This window comes from Montipora foliosa, chromosome 1 (assembly GCF_036669935.1).
Source record: "Montipora foliosa isolate CH-2021 chromosome 1, ASM3666993v2, whole genome shotgun sequence".
Lineage (NCBI taxonomy): Eukaryota > Metazoa > Cnidaria > Anthozoa > Scleractinia > Acroporidae > Montipora > Montipora foliosa.
The window spans coordinates 5,057,336-5,069,835 of record NC_090869.1 but is presented as its reverse complement, the minus strand read 5'-3'; the positions used below and the strand labels follow the sequence as shown (position 1 = coordinate 5,069,835).

Sequence of the window (12,500 nt, the reverse complement as noted above, 5' to 3'; positions counted from 1 at the left end):
CGACCCAGCAGCTGAGTTTACTTGAATTGTTGCATTCTATATACGGCCCACAAACGCCACAAGTTTTAACTACCAGCACGTATAAATGGAGACTCTTTACTTGGGCTAATTGCCAACAACGAATTTTAACCAGTCAGACAGAGGCCGAAAACAAAGTATCAATGTTTAATACAAGGTTTACGGTTCACCTTAGGTACACAAAGTCGAAGTTGTTTTCATCAACCACGTTGAAAAGCAATCCCGGATGTCCACTGTTTACCCCTTTCCATCCTGCCTGGTTAAGAATCTCTACTGACACAGTGTATGCCTGTGATGCATCAATGGCCTGGCTCAGTGCGCGACATAAAATACCACTTTTAAGGTCCAGAGCAGCCATTTTGTAATGTTGGTTTGGAGGTGGGGACTTTACCAGGCTTGTGCATTGTACCACTGCAGTCAATGAAAAGTTGCTGTCTTCTGAGGTGAAATAGATTGAAGAGAAACAATGCCAAGTTACGAAAACGCTGTTACATTAAATGTAATTATATGTGCTATTCTATTTTTGTGGTAGTGCACTGTAAGTGCGCTACACACTATGTCACTGGCTAGAGTGTAAGTCCGTGGTGCAAATAGGCCCGCTGCGCCTGCATAAATTACGAAAGTAAACAGGTCTTTTGGCATACCACATCATAAAACCAGTCGAAATCCTTTTTTTTCTTGTTCGTAGTCCCACCTTAATTGAGCTCCGATCGGGGAATTTAATTTTATGCCGTTCAGTACTTCCAAATTCCTTTACAGCGATTAATAGAACACACACACTTTTCCCAACTCTCTAGCAGTCTGTAAGCACGTTTAACAACTCGGCCACGTAGTTCTCATCTTGCGATGAGAGTAAATATTTAGTTAAAAATCCTTTCGGCTCGCGATGATTGACACAGTATTAAACCTCACATCTGAAAGTATTTGATGAAGTGGACAGATGATTTTTCTTTGAGAACGGCAAGCTTTCTTAAGGCAAGGAGAATTTTCTACGTTCTTTCTAGATCTTGCTTCGTTCTTGTGTTCCACTATAAACATCATTGCAATTGACCTGTTTCTTGCGAACCAGTTTGTTCAGTCGTCCCAAAAATAAAAATCTGAATCGAACCAAGCGGCCATTGTGCCAAGCATTTATCAATCGAATCAGTGTGTTCATTTGACCATTGAGTAAACACTCGCTATCAGAAAGAAGTATTTAGGAATTCCAACGCCCTTCTTCCTTATGTAGACATCAAAAACGCGAAAAGTACATTACGAAAAAGCCTTTAAAAACCAAATTAAAAAAGAAATCAAGAAATAAAAGAAGGACCGAGGTCTTGTGATTACGTTTCCGAAAAGATTTCCATCTTGGGTTCTCTCGTATGAAGAGCACACACCCTGGCTGCGAGCCACGAAAGCAAATAATTTTGTTGCCTGTTTTTAGAGCTAGTAAGAATTGAGTGTCCTAAAACCAAAACCCAAGTAATTACTTTGGCCAATCAAAAAGGACCGAGACAACCCAGTAAACCAATAAAGACTCGAAGAAATTACACGTAGCAGTTTATGGAAGCAAGATAGTAAAATGCACGAACTCTCTCAAGATAAGTATGCCCATTCTAAAGAGTTTGTTTAACTCTGACTAGCTATCTTAGCACTCAAGTCGTCTGTTACCCCCTCGGGTCTTAAGGGGTTAACAACTGTTTTCACAATAAATAACTTGTAGTTAAATTACAAATTTATCTTTCTGATAAACTCTCGCCATTTTCCAAAGTTCACCCGTTGTTGTAGTTCTCTGTCACTGGACAATTTGTGTTAACAGTCTGTGCATCACACGGATACGCCCTTATAGGGGTCTCTTATTATTATTATTATTATTATTATTATTATTATTATTATTATTAGAATTGTTAGAGCCTTTAGAGCGTGTGATCACTGAAGTCCTCATACCAGCTATTACGAACCAGGCAATAACTGAAGCCGAGCGCAAACTCCTTGCGCTTCCTGTGCGCATGGGAGCGCTTGGTGGGCTTGTAGATCCAACCAAGAGCCTCACCCAAAGAACACGAGGCTTCAGTCAGGATCACAGGTCCCCTAGTAAGGCAAATTGTGGAACAAGTGCATCAGACCCCGGATGCGTCAGAAATAAGAACACTGCAAATAAGCGCGCGTAAGGAAAAGGATGAGTGCATGGACGACAGGCTAGAAAGGGTGACGACCTCTCTCCCGACAGGAACCAAGCGAGCTGTAGGGCTAGCCACGGAGAAGGGAGCATCGAACTGGCTGACAGTAATTCCCATCAAAGACTTTGAACAGAGGTGCCAACAGAGCTCCTGATGCTCGTTTAGATATTAGCGCCCGTGGCTTCTGGGAGAGACAGAGGACTGCATTCTTCGATGTCAGGGTTTGTCACCCTAATGCAGATTCTTACAGAGATCTAAACCCCAAGGAAATCTACAGGCAACGCGAGAATGAAAATAAAAAAAAAACGCCCATATGAAAGCAGGGTGATTGAGGTGGAAAAAAGCAACTTCACGCCACTTGTTTTTACTATCACAGGCGGAATGGCCGAGGAATGTAAGAGGTACCAACCTTGCAACAGATTAGCTGAACTACTCGCCATTAAGAAGGGAGAGGATTACACCAGCACTGTGTATTGGCTAAGAGCAAAAGTATCCTTTGCTATCCTGCGATAAGCTCACCTCTGCCTTAGAGGTTCCAGAGGAAAAAGAAGAAATGTAGACCTTCAGGACACAGATATTAGAATCCATAATTTGTTTGTGTTTCTTTTAATAACTGATATGATCTGCGTAATATATTTTTTAATAAGAGTGGTTTTTCTTTAAGGATCTTATCTTTCTTTCCAAATATATTTTTAGTCAGAATGCGATTATAACATGAATTTTTCTCTATTACAATTAAGGATATCATCGTAATTTTATGACATTTTTTTTTCTTTTTTCTTTTCTTCTTCTTCTTATTGTTATTATTATTTTTTTATATTACATTTTGTTTTTTAACAGTGAGCCGTTAATTTGACATGAAGACGAGGCCACCGACAGTAATTAGAAGGGTCCACGTGAGTGGACTGGACTGTGTTTGTATTGGATAAAAAAACGGTTTCAGCTTTAGCCAAGCGTTTACGCGGGATGGTCGATGATGGATATAAGGATCAAAATGTTTTGTATCGACACAGTCCGTTTACTCAAGAAAACAAGCTTGCGTCAGGAAGGCCCCGGCTTGCGCTTAAGTGGCTACGAGGAAAACCTAGAATTTGAACAGTGGAGTGGCAACGACAAGGAATTTTTATTAATTTTATTTATTATTTTATTTATTATTTTATTTATGACATTTTGAGCGATGACAATCCCAGGGAGGACAAAGAAATAGGACACGAGATCCCTTACAAAGCCAATGCCTCCTAATTTTCTCAAATGAGGTAGATTAAGAAACTGATGAGTCCGTGTGAGGATATGTAATTTGACTGCGGGAAAGGGCCATTTTCAGTCTTCGGTTTTGTAAATTTTTGTTAAGCCAATACAGTAAATAATGCATGAGTCAACGAAACCCCCTCCCCTCCTTCAACCCAGGACAAGGGAGGAATTAGAAGGGAGTAGCTAAGGATTTTATACAAAATCTGGCCCGAGAAGGTAGGTCATTGCAGAGTTTGGCAAATTTAGCTGTTCTATGGTGTGGGGTCTCGGTGGGGATATTTCCAGAATCTGTTCATTGCATAAGGTAGCAACTTCCACCCAACTATAAAGTTTACAGCTGATTTTCAGAGAAGGAGATCACTCTCCTAGACACGACAGTAACAAAAGGAGAACGATTCGAAAAAGAATATCTATTCTCGATATCAAAACATATCACAACCCGATCGCCACTGAAACCTTCCAATACACGCATTTTACCTCGTTACCCGCTCAGTGCCAAGAAGGGTTTTATCTAAGGAGAGGCTATGAGGCTCCTCCAAACAAACTCTTCAAAAACAACATTTCTCTCGATTCAAAGCCCGCCTTAAAGATCGAGGCTACGCTACACATCTCATCGAGAAAACACTAATACAAGGTCAATTTTTCTGGAAGGCAGTTGGCACTTAAAAACCCAACACCAGCGAGAAGGCTCTACCATTTGTCACTAAAGACAACCCAGCGGTGTCAAACCTTCAAGAAATACTGACGTGCAACTGGAGTTTTATTCAAAATGAGCCATTGCTGGCAAACATATTCAACAAACCTCCTTTAATATCATACAAGAGGGACAAATCACTCATAGACATGCTCGTCAAAGTCAAACGGTGAATATTGTATGTAACCACAAACCTACAAAAGGGAGACCGTGCAGGTTGGACGGGGTTAGTATGATGGGAGACCTGCCGGTGATCACCCTTGCGTTGACAATATTGAAGTCGCGCTGCCGCTCGGAGTCTACTGATATCCCATACAAAGACATATACTACGATAGCTTTATTTCTGAACAGTTACGATGCAAAAAGAAACTTCCCAAAACATACAACTTCGTCGATGACAAAACGGGACTCGAACGTACCTCACTAATCCTTTATTATTGCGAGTTCATATCTTGATTATGTACTATGTAGTGTCAGTATGGATATTACAACCTAACATAAGCAATGATCGATAAAAAAGTATCGATCCTAGATAATGAACGGTAATATCTTCGATAGAGTGCCACGCTTAAATTTATATGAGTAACGGTGACTTTTTGTGCTGTGTGAAAGTTGCTTAAAATTTCGTGTTAAGACAAACTGTTTGCTAACCAGTTGAACTCTTCATTTAATTTGATAAGCCGCTGAGCTCGTTGGTTCCATTGATGAACTCACGCTTCGATTGGCAACCTGGATCGATGGCAGGAAAGGTTCCCAGTTGGAAGCACACTCCTATGCAAGTAGTCACGGTTCAATAAAACCAAAAATCAGGGCTAATAAATTCAAGGATTTAATCTCCGTTCACCATTTGATAAGCGATCAAACTGTTTCGATTGGAGAAGTTTCATGGACATTCAGGCGAGAATATTGTGCTTGGTCTACTCCTGATCTCACACGTGATTCCAAGTTGGACTGGAGCCAATAAAATCACACGTAGTGTTTATCCACCTTGATCGACCCCTGATCTTGCATGTGATTCCAAGGTGGACTGGAGCCAATGAAATCGCACAATATAAAAACACAGCGATTTGTGACACGATGAAAAAACGGAATTTTCCTTCGGCATCCCGAGTAATAAATTGGAAATCAGTCCTAGACACTCTCGGATGCTATTCTCTCAAATCATTGGTAATTTATTTCATTTAAGAATAAAGACATTTCACATCCGTATCAAATATCATGAGGTCACACTGCCCTGAGTGTGATTGAAAACACAGCTGAAGTGGTGAACAGTAGCTTTGTAAAGTGTGATTAAAAACACAGCTAAAGTGGACCAAAGTGGTGAACAGTAGCTTGGTAAAGTGTTCAGTTCAAATTGATTAACAAGGGCAGCCAAATTAAGGGTTTTTTTCCTGACAAAGTGCTCTCTTGCACAGATGTCCTACTCCTTGTTAATTGATTTGTACGCTAAAGGTCACGAAAATAAGCTAAATACGTGTTGCAATCTAAATAATTATTGTCGCTTCAAAACGACTTATAAAGGACAGGGCTTGGAGTTGGAGACATTGTTTCGATAAAATTATGACATTCCTCCCCGTCCTGTTGAAGACAGAACACTCCAAAACAGGTCAAAAAGAGCCACCGTTAAAAAAACATAGACATTTTTAATGCATCAAATGAGTTCCAAGATGGAACCTTCCATACCGAGAAAAAAACACGTACCAATTTAGAACTCTAACTCCTAAATTCCCTTGTCCCTGCAGGCTTTACTATGATTTCCCATGAGATTCTGGGATTCTGTGAGGGGAAAGGATTCTTCGGGGGAAAGACGGTAGTTCTTGGGCAGAGTTCAAAGACCAAAATGATGAAGTCTACAATTGTCTTACCGTCCGTATAGTATTTCATTGTCTTCTCTAAGCGAACCTGACTCTGCGAAATTGTTTCCAGAGTTAAGCACACGTCATCCACACTACATGAGCCTTGAATAGCCAAAGGAGTAGGTTTTCCACCATTTGCAGTGTCCACGATCAGTGCCAAAAAAGCACAGACAGTAAAGGCAGTAGAAAACAGCATTTTAGTTTTTCGAGTAGGTTCCTGTGAGAATCTGCGTGACGTTTTGTATAACCGGTAACGCTCACGGACAGTGATGACGTCATATTCCTGCTCATGGCCTATCATCACAGCCACTTGTGTAGGAAAATTCTTGTTGCGTTTCACATTGAGCGCATTTTCTAATAATTGGGTACCATTTGCACGGGTGCTTTTTGGGCAACCTTGTTCCTAGGGCCTTTGCGTCGGGTGATTCAAAATGGTGGACAAGTCATGCAAAGATGACAAAGACCTATATTGTGCGGGAAGTTGGACAAATGGAAGTATCTACCTTGAGGTGAGTACGCTACACCTTTAATGTAGAGACGCACCCCTTTAATTTACTTCAGTAAATTAAAGCGTTGACTATAGGAATGCTGTTAAAGAAGGCGACGGACAAAGAATGGCCCAAATATTCCTTAAACAGACAGGGCATTCAATGCATGTGTCCTTGAAATGATGGTTGAGGCATTGCACAAAATGAACTTCTTTTGTCTGAAAAAGAAGCCCACCGGGCTATTTGGAGTCAACAGTCAATTGGAAAGGTGGCGCAAGAACACAGGAACAGTGATCACAGAACATGAATCAAAAGAATGGGTGCGAACAAGACCAAAAAACAAGAAGAAAGATCAACAAAGGCCTCTGTGGGTAAAAAGAGAATTGTTGAAAACTTTGATGCGGTATACAAACTTGCCTTTCCAGGGCTTGAAATTAACTTTTTTTCTCGGGTGCCAGCTGGCTACTAATGGGAAAAATTTAGTCGCCAACTTATTTAATATATGGCTTACGAAAGAACATGATTTTAAATGTTACTTTGCATGCAAGAAAAGTCACAATTATTAAATAGCAAGAAAAAAAACAGCACAAGAAAGACTTTTAAAGCCACTGTTGCTTTCGGTTTTGTCTTTGGTTTGGTGATGGTGTTCTTTACGGTTATTTAAAACGGAGCGAAGCACACAGCGTTTTAAGTCCGTGTTTTCCATAGCAAGGCAAACCTTTATCATCTTGCTTTTCACCTCTTTAAAACGTAGTTTCTTTATTCTCCTACCTTTATCGCCAGTAAACGCATTGCTACAATTGCTCGGCCTAGGCCCCCACACAACCGCAATGCTCGTTTCAGTAACCTCTAGAATCAGAGGAACTTGTTTTCTTAAAGTACCTTTCTACCGATATTTATCTCTGTTTATTAGTCACTTTGTGTAGTCAACTTTGCGGGTGTCAGCTTTCTAACAGTGGGGACGCACTCGTTATGCGATGTCCAGGTTCATTATCAATATATTATCAATACCAAGCTAATTCCCAGGAGGTCCCCCCGTAATCTACGTTTTTAGCATTCACAACTGACGATGGATTTAAATTTTCAATTAACCTTCTGGCCGAATCTTCGTCTTCCGGCCGGCTATGAGCACATGGTGTTTAAGTGTGTGAAACCGATTTTCTCGTAGTATTTAGACACTATTTTAGTCGGAAAGGAAAGGTGAGTCGTGTTCTAGCTACGAGTTCCGAATGATTTCATCATATAAAGGTTAAATTACAGAAGTTGTCTACTGTTTATCCTGGGTTACCAGACAACACGCCATTCGCCAGCTGGCGACCAGTTCTCAAAATCTAGTCGCCAGCAGACAATTTTTGGTCGCATTGGCGACCAGTGAGTCGCAATTTTAAGCCCTGCTTTCAGTCAACATCTCCTACACACAGGAATTCAGAGACAAACGAAGAACTTGTGAGGCAGGATCTAAAAACTTTTGTTTTGTTTAGGCCTAAGGTTAGGTTTTATGAAGGTTTAGGATACTTTCTGTATTGCTGAAACAATGACCTGTGACCTGCGACCTGCAACCTGCGACCTGCGACCTGCGACCTGTGACCTGTGACCTGTGACCTGCGACCTGCAGATTAGACCCGTGATCTCAGAAGGCTGTAGCCTTTTGGGAAAACACCTGGAAGATTCCATCAATCATTTCCTGAGTGGTATGGTATGTGATCTACAATGACCTACAATGACCTTCTTAAATGACTTACAATCAAAGATAAAGAGAAAAGAGGATCATGGTGAAGAGTTTGTTGAGCAAAAAACATCCATTCTGCGTTGTCACGCAACGCTTTTAGTCCATTTCATGACAACCCAAATGAAGCTAAATGACGACAGCAATTACGCACGAAATAAACTGCAAAGAGACCCTTGGATGGCTTCCTTTATTTTATAGCTAAATGAAAGTGTACAAATATCAAGGCTTTGCTTGGCAAGGATAAAGTCTCAACTAGAGCAGGAAAAAATGAAGAGAAGATTATAAATAAGTTATTCTTCCTACACTGTTCTCTTTGGTTCAGAGCGCACAATGAAAATTTTCAAATTGCTCAGCAATGAGGTTTTGATTTGTTCAAATCGCAGAGTGGAATGTTTTTAACCTTTGTACTGCAAACATGCTGCAGTGCCCTCAGCGCTGCAAATTGTCTTTTATTTTAGCTCACTACAGGTCATTAGCTAATTTTAGCTTTTAATGTACCTAATTGTAGGTCATCGTAGGTCATTGTAGATCAGTACTGTAGGTCTCTGTAGATCACTCTAGGTCATTGTAGCTCATTGAAGATCATTGTAAAGCTCTCATTGTAGGTCATTGTAGCTCATTGCCGGTCATTCCTTGTTTTAGTATCTATGGAGTATGTTGAGCTGCATTCCTGGTTAAAAGACACATGCAGAATAAATGAAAGTGGTGAAAAGTTAATTAAGCTTTTCCTTTGTTTTGTTTTGTTCCACATCTAAAGTAATATATTCGTTGAATTTGCCTGATGAGTGTGGTCATTCGGTGGTCATACAATAGTGAAAACAGAGCTTTAGCAGTGAAACGAGGGCTCACTCTGAAGAAGTCCTCAACTGATTTACAGTAATTTAAGAGAGGATATATAGGCCCAGAAGGCCGAAACAGTATTGTCTGCAGTTAGATATAGCTCTTTGGCTTTACAAAGCTTTTGCTTTCATGTCCGAATTAAGCACAATGACTCAATGAATCATTGCCGCTAGCAACTGCGCATGCCCACTAGCTCGCTAGTTTGAGCACTGGCATGGCTTAGATGTAATTTCATCACAATTTCTCAAAGCCGTAACTACCCGTTAAAAGCCTTACCTTGAGCGTTGAGTGAATGCTTTCGATGGCCCATGTAGATGAGCGCATTGCCTGAGAAGCTGCTCTACATTTTTTCTCTGATTCACGAAATCATCGCACAGGTGGAATATTTTAGCTTGAAGAGATCTAAACTTTGCTCGCTGGATCCTTTTAAGTTTTTTTTGTGTGGATCAAAGCATGTAGGCGAATCGACTTCACTTGTGTAGTGTAGGCGAATCGACTTTAAGTGTGTAGGGGAATCGACTTTAGTGTAGGCGAATCGACCTGTAGGCGAAACGACTTTAATTTAATTTAATTCTTCAAATTTCATTCCTCGGCAAGCAAAATCAGCCGATGAAGAGGCCATGTTGGTGGAAAGTGCCTTGCCTAAGTCCACTTGTTACAAAAATAAATGGGCCTTTAGAATATTCGAGCAACGGGCAGAAACAGAGAGTGATAAAAATACCCATTGTTGAAGTCAGTGGTTTATTCAAAGATGACGATGTCCATTTGCTTCAGTCGCTTGATACATGTTTTTTCCTGTTGGTGTAATACGTGTTATTAATATTCAAATTAAGAAATGGGTTCACTAGAGTTTGATGCCTTATCAAACTCTAGGGTTTGATAGTGCATGAAAGTTATGGATAGCGCTTCATTCCATTGTTTCACCGGGATTTCAAACCACATGCACGTGACGAAATTGGCGTCTCTTGGTTGGATGATCATCTCATAAATTGGTAAAATATGAAAATGTTACACTGATTAAAAGATATTATTGAAAAAAGATCTTGAAATCCCAACGTTTCGGCTACTAACATAAGCCTTCTTCAGGGGTAATAAAAATATACAACGAAGTGAAAGTCTATTTAAAATCGCGTAGATGCTAATAAAAAACAGAATATATTATAAAATCAGTTCTTGTCCAATAACGCCAAGGCGCTGTACTCTTGGGGCAGGTACAAGCCAACATCGCAGTGGAGAACTGGACTGAGACAAACTGAAACGGCTACAAAGGAGGCGACATCTATCCAAGCTCTTCGTTGTCGATCGTTTATGCTTGAGTGCTTTCCAAATTCTCACCTCCCCCCCGACCTCCCTATGTACTCAATGTAGGTAAATCTTCTTCTCTAGGGAAGGGTTTTTGAGCCGTTTTGGGCTAAGAACAGATTAAGATTTTAAGCATTGTGGTCTTGAAATTATTAAACACATGTGCCTTTTTACCTTCGTTGGCTTTTAGTTCCGCGTCAGCTAACAGTGACTTCGGACGTTTTTTGTCATTCGAGTTGTTGGCGTTGAGATATAAAAATTGCATTGGTTTAATTAAAGCTTAGTTACGCCACGAGAGAGCTAAGAGTGGGACAATTACCATATGCTTGAAAACGTCTATTTTTTGAAGATAAGGTTTTTTCAAAGGCCAATTTTAAAAATGGGAGAAAGACAACAAGACGACGAAACATAACTAAATTTTCATGTTAACATTACATTGTCTCAGGTAACTACATCGTCTGAAAGAATTTACCCACCAATAAGCTACTTGTAAAGCTTTCCACAAAATAAAATGATCTGAAAGTCATTGGCATGCTTGAACAAGCTTTATGATTGATTGACTAAAGATAACTGTTTCGGTTTCGGTGTACGGAGCAATAGTTAAAATCGCTTTGAGTGCTATACAATCCTTTTTTATCCGCTTTCTCGTAACTACAATTTAGAAGCATACTATTTCTGCTCCTTCAAGCACTATCGCCTCTCAGGTAAGCAGTATCACGCTAAATACTCTCGTTTCTTTAACCATCTAGTTAGTTTTCAAAGAGATTACAAGCCCAAACTTTTTTGTTTCAACTTTAATTACACTAAACTATTAACAACATCATAGCAAATAACTTGTGCTATCTAGATCGGATTTCATACGCTTTCTGTATTCACCAAAGAGGAGAGCTTGCTTAGAACACAACTTCCACGGTTATATCATTGGAGGTGTCAAAGGTCTTGATAAAAGTCGTGTTCAGGTAATTGTTGTAGTAAAATGCGCCCGGTGTCTCTTTTGAATCCGTCAAAGCTTTTGCAGCTTCTTCGTTGGTAGTCCCAAACTTCTGCGACAGTAATTTCCCCGCGGCCCTCACGGATTGTGGGTTGATAGTTCCCGGCATGCTGAGGTAGTAGAAGGTCTCACGTGGTTTGAATTTGTCGTACATGCGTTTGATGCGAATTCGTTGGCCCCCAGGAATTCCTAGCGTGAAAGAGAAACAAAATATAATCATAATAAGTGAAAGTTTGATTCTCTTAGCTTGACATCCTGAATTTGAAGATAACATGACACAGTCGGAACATGTTCGCTAGTTTCAAAACTGGTTCCAGTTCCTTTTTTTTCTCTCATATCCACTTCAAGACGACAGAAAATGTTTTGGACAAAAAGAAACAAAATTTCAAGACTTGACGAGAGAAGGAATTTTCTATATTCAAGGAAATATTTCCGAGGTTTTATTTTGACGGAGTTGCCGGCAGTGTGTACATAAGCTTACCTTGATGAGAGATCTGAGTCAGCCTGTATTTCCCTTCTTCCTCAGCGCTGTTCGTGACGCCATCGTCGTCAAGATACATCACATACTGGCTGTCTCGTCCTGGATAGATGCTGAAGGTGACAGGGTTCATTTTGCCCTGATAATAGAGCTCCCCAATGTACTGCTCCAGCTCCCGTTTGGGGATAATAGCTCCCTCTCGGATGTAAATGGCACAGTTGTCCATGGTGGGCTCGTCCCATGGGGCGAAGAAGTCGAACTCAACCCCTCCATCCACGGGAGCACCAAGTGGCATCTCGTCGTCTGTGAAACGATACCATTGGCTTCCAGACGGAAGGTACACTGGCCGGCTCTTCTGACCTAAAGCAGAGGTACCAGTAAAACTAAAGTGATGGATGGTTAGTACAGGTGGTTTGTTGACTGTGTCGCCAATTGACATCCTGTCTGGCTGTTTGTTTGGGTAGGTGTATGAGTGGATGAATTGGTAAGTTAGTGAGAGAATGGGTAAATAGAGTTAGTATACGGTTAGATGGGAAAATGGCACACAGCTTGGCTGTTTGCGTGAATGATGGGCGGTAAAATGGAGCTTTGAAACCCGGGGAAGGATGGGAGCAAAGGGGATGTAGGACTTACAAATCAATCAGTAGATTGACTGTTAGGTTACTCAATGCCTGATGATTAAGGACGTTCGCG

The 12,500-nt window shown here is 40.6% G+C and overlaps 2 protein-coding genes across 3 annotated transcripts in view; both read right to left on the bottom strand.

Annotated features, from left to right (window-relative positions):
- Positions 1–6,215, bottom strand: part of LOC137974281 (uncharacterized skeletal organic matrix protein 7-like) — a 12,813-nt gene extending 6,598 nt beyond the window's left edge. The window contains exons 1-2 of one of the 2 annotated variants that reach the window (XM_068821164.1): positions 5,989–6,215; positions 189–453 (exon numbers count right to left, since the gene is read on the bottom strand). In XM_068821164.1, coding sequence (XP_068677265.1) covers positions 189–453; positions 5,989–6,175 — 452 coding nt within the window. In that variant the 5' untranslated portion in view covers positions 6,176–6,215. Of the gene's footprint in view, positions 1–188; positions 457–5,988 lie in introns of both variants that reach the window. The other variant, XM_068821155.1, reaches the window with a different exon arrangement.
- Positions 6,216–10,826: 4,611 nt separating this feature from the next.
- Positions 10,827–12,500, bottom strand: part of LOC137974270 (alpha-glucosidase 2-like) — a 25,093-nt gene continuing 23,419 nt past the window's right edge. Inside the window, exons 9-10 of the mRNA XM_068821147.1 lie at positions 11,811–12,167; positions 10,827–11,518 (exon numbers count right to left, since the gene is read on the bottom strand). Of these exons, the coding sequence (XP_068677248.1) occupies positions 11,232–11,518; positions 11,811–12,167 (644 nt within the window). The 3' untranslated portion in view covers positions 10,827–11,231. The remainder of the gene's footprint in view (positions 11,519–11,810; positions 12,168–12,500) is intronic.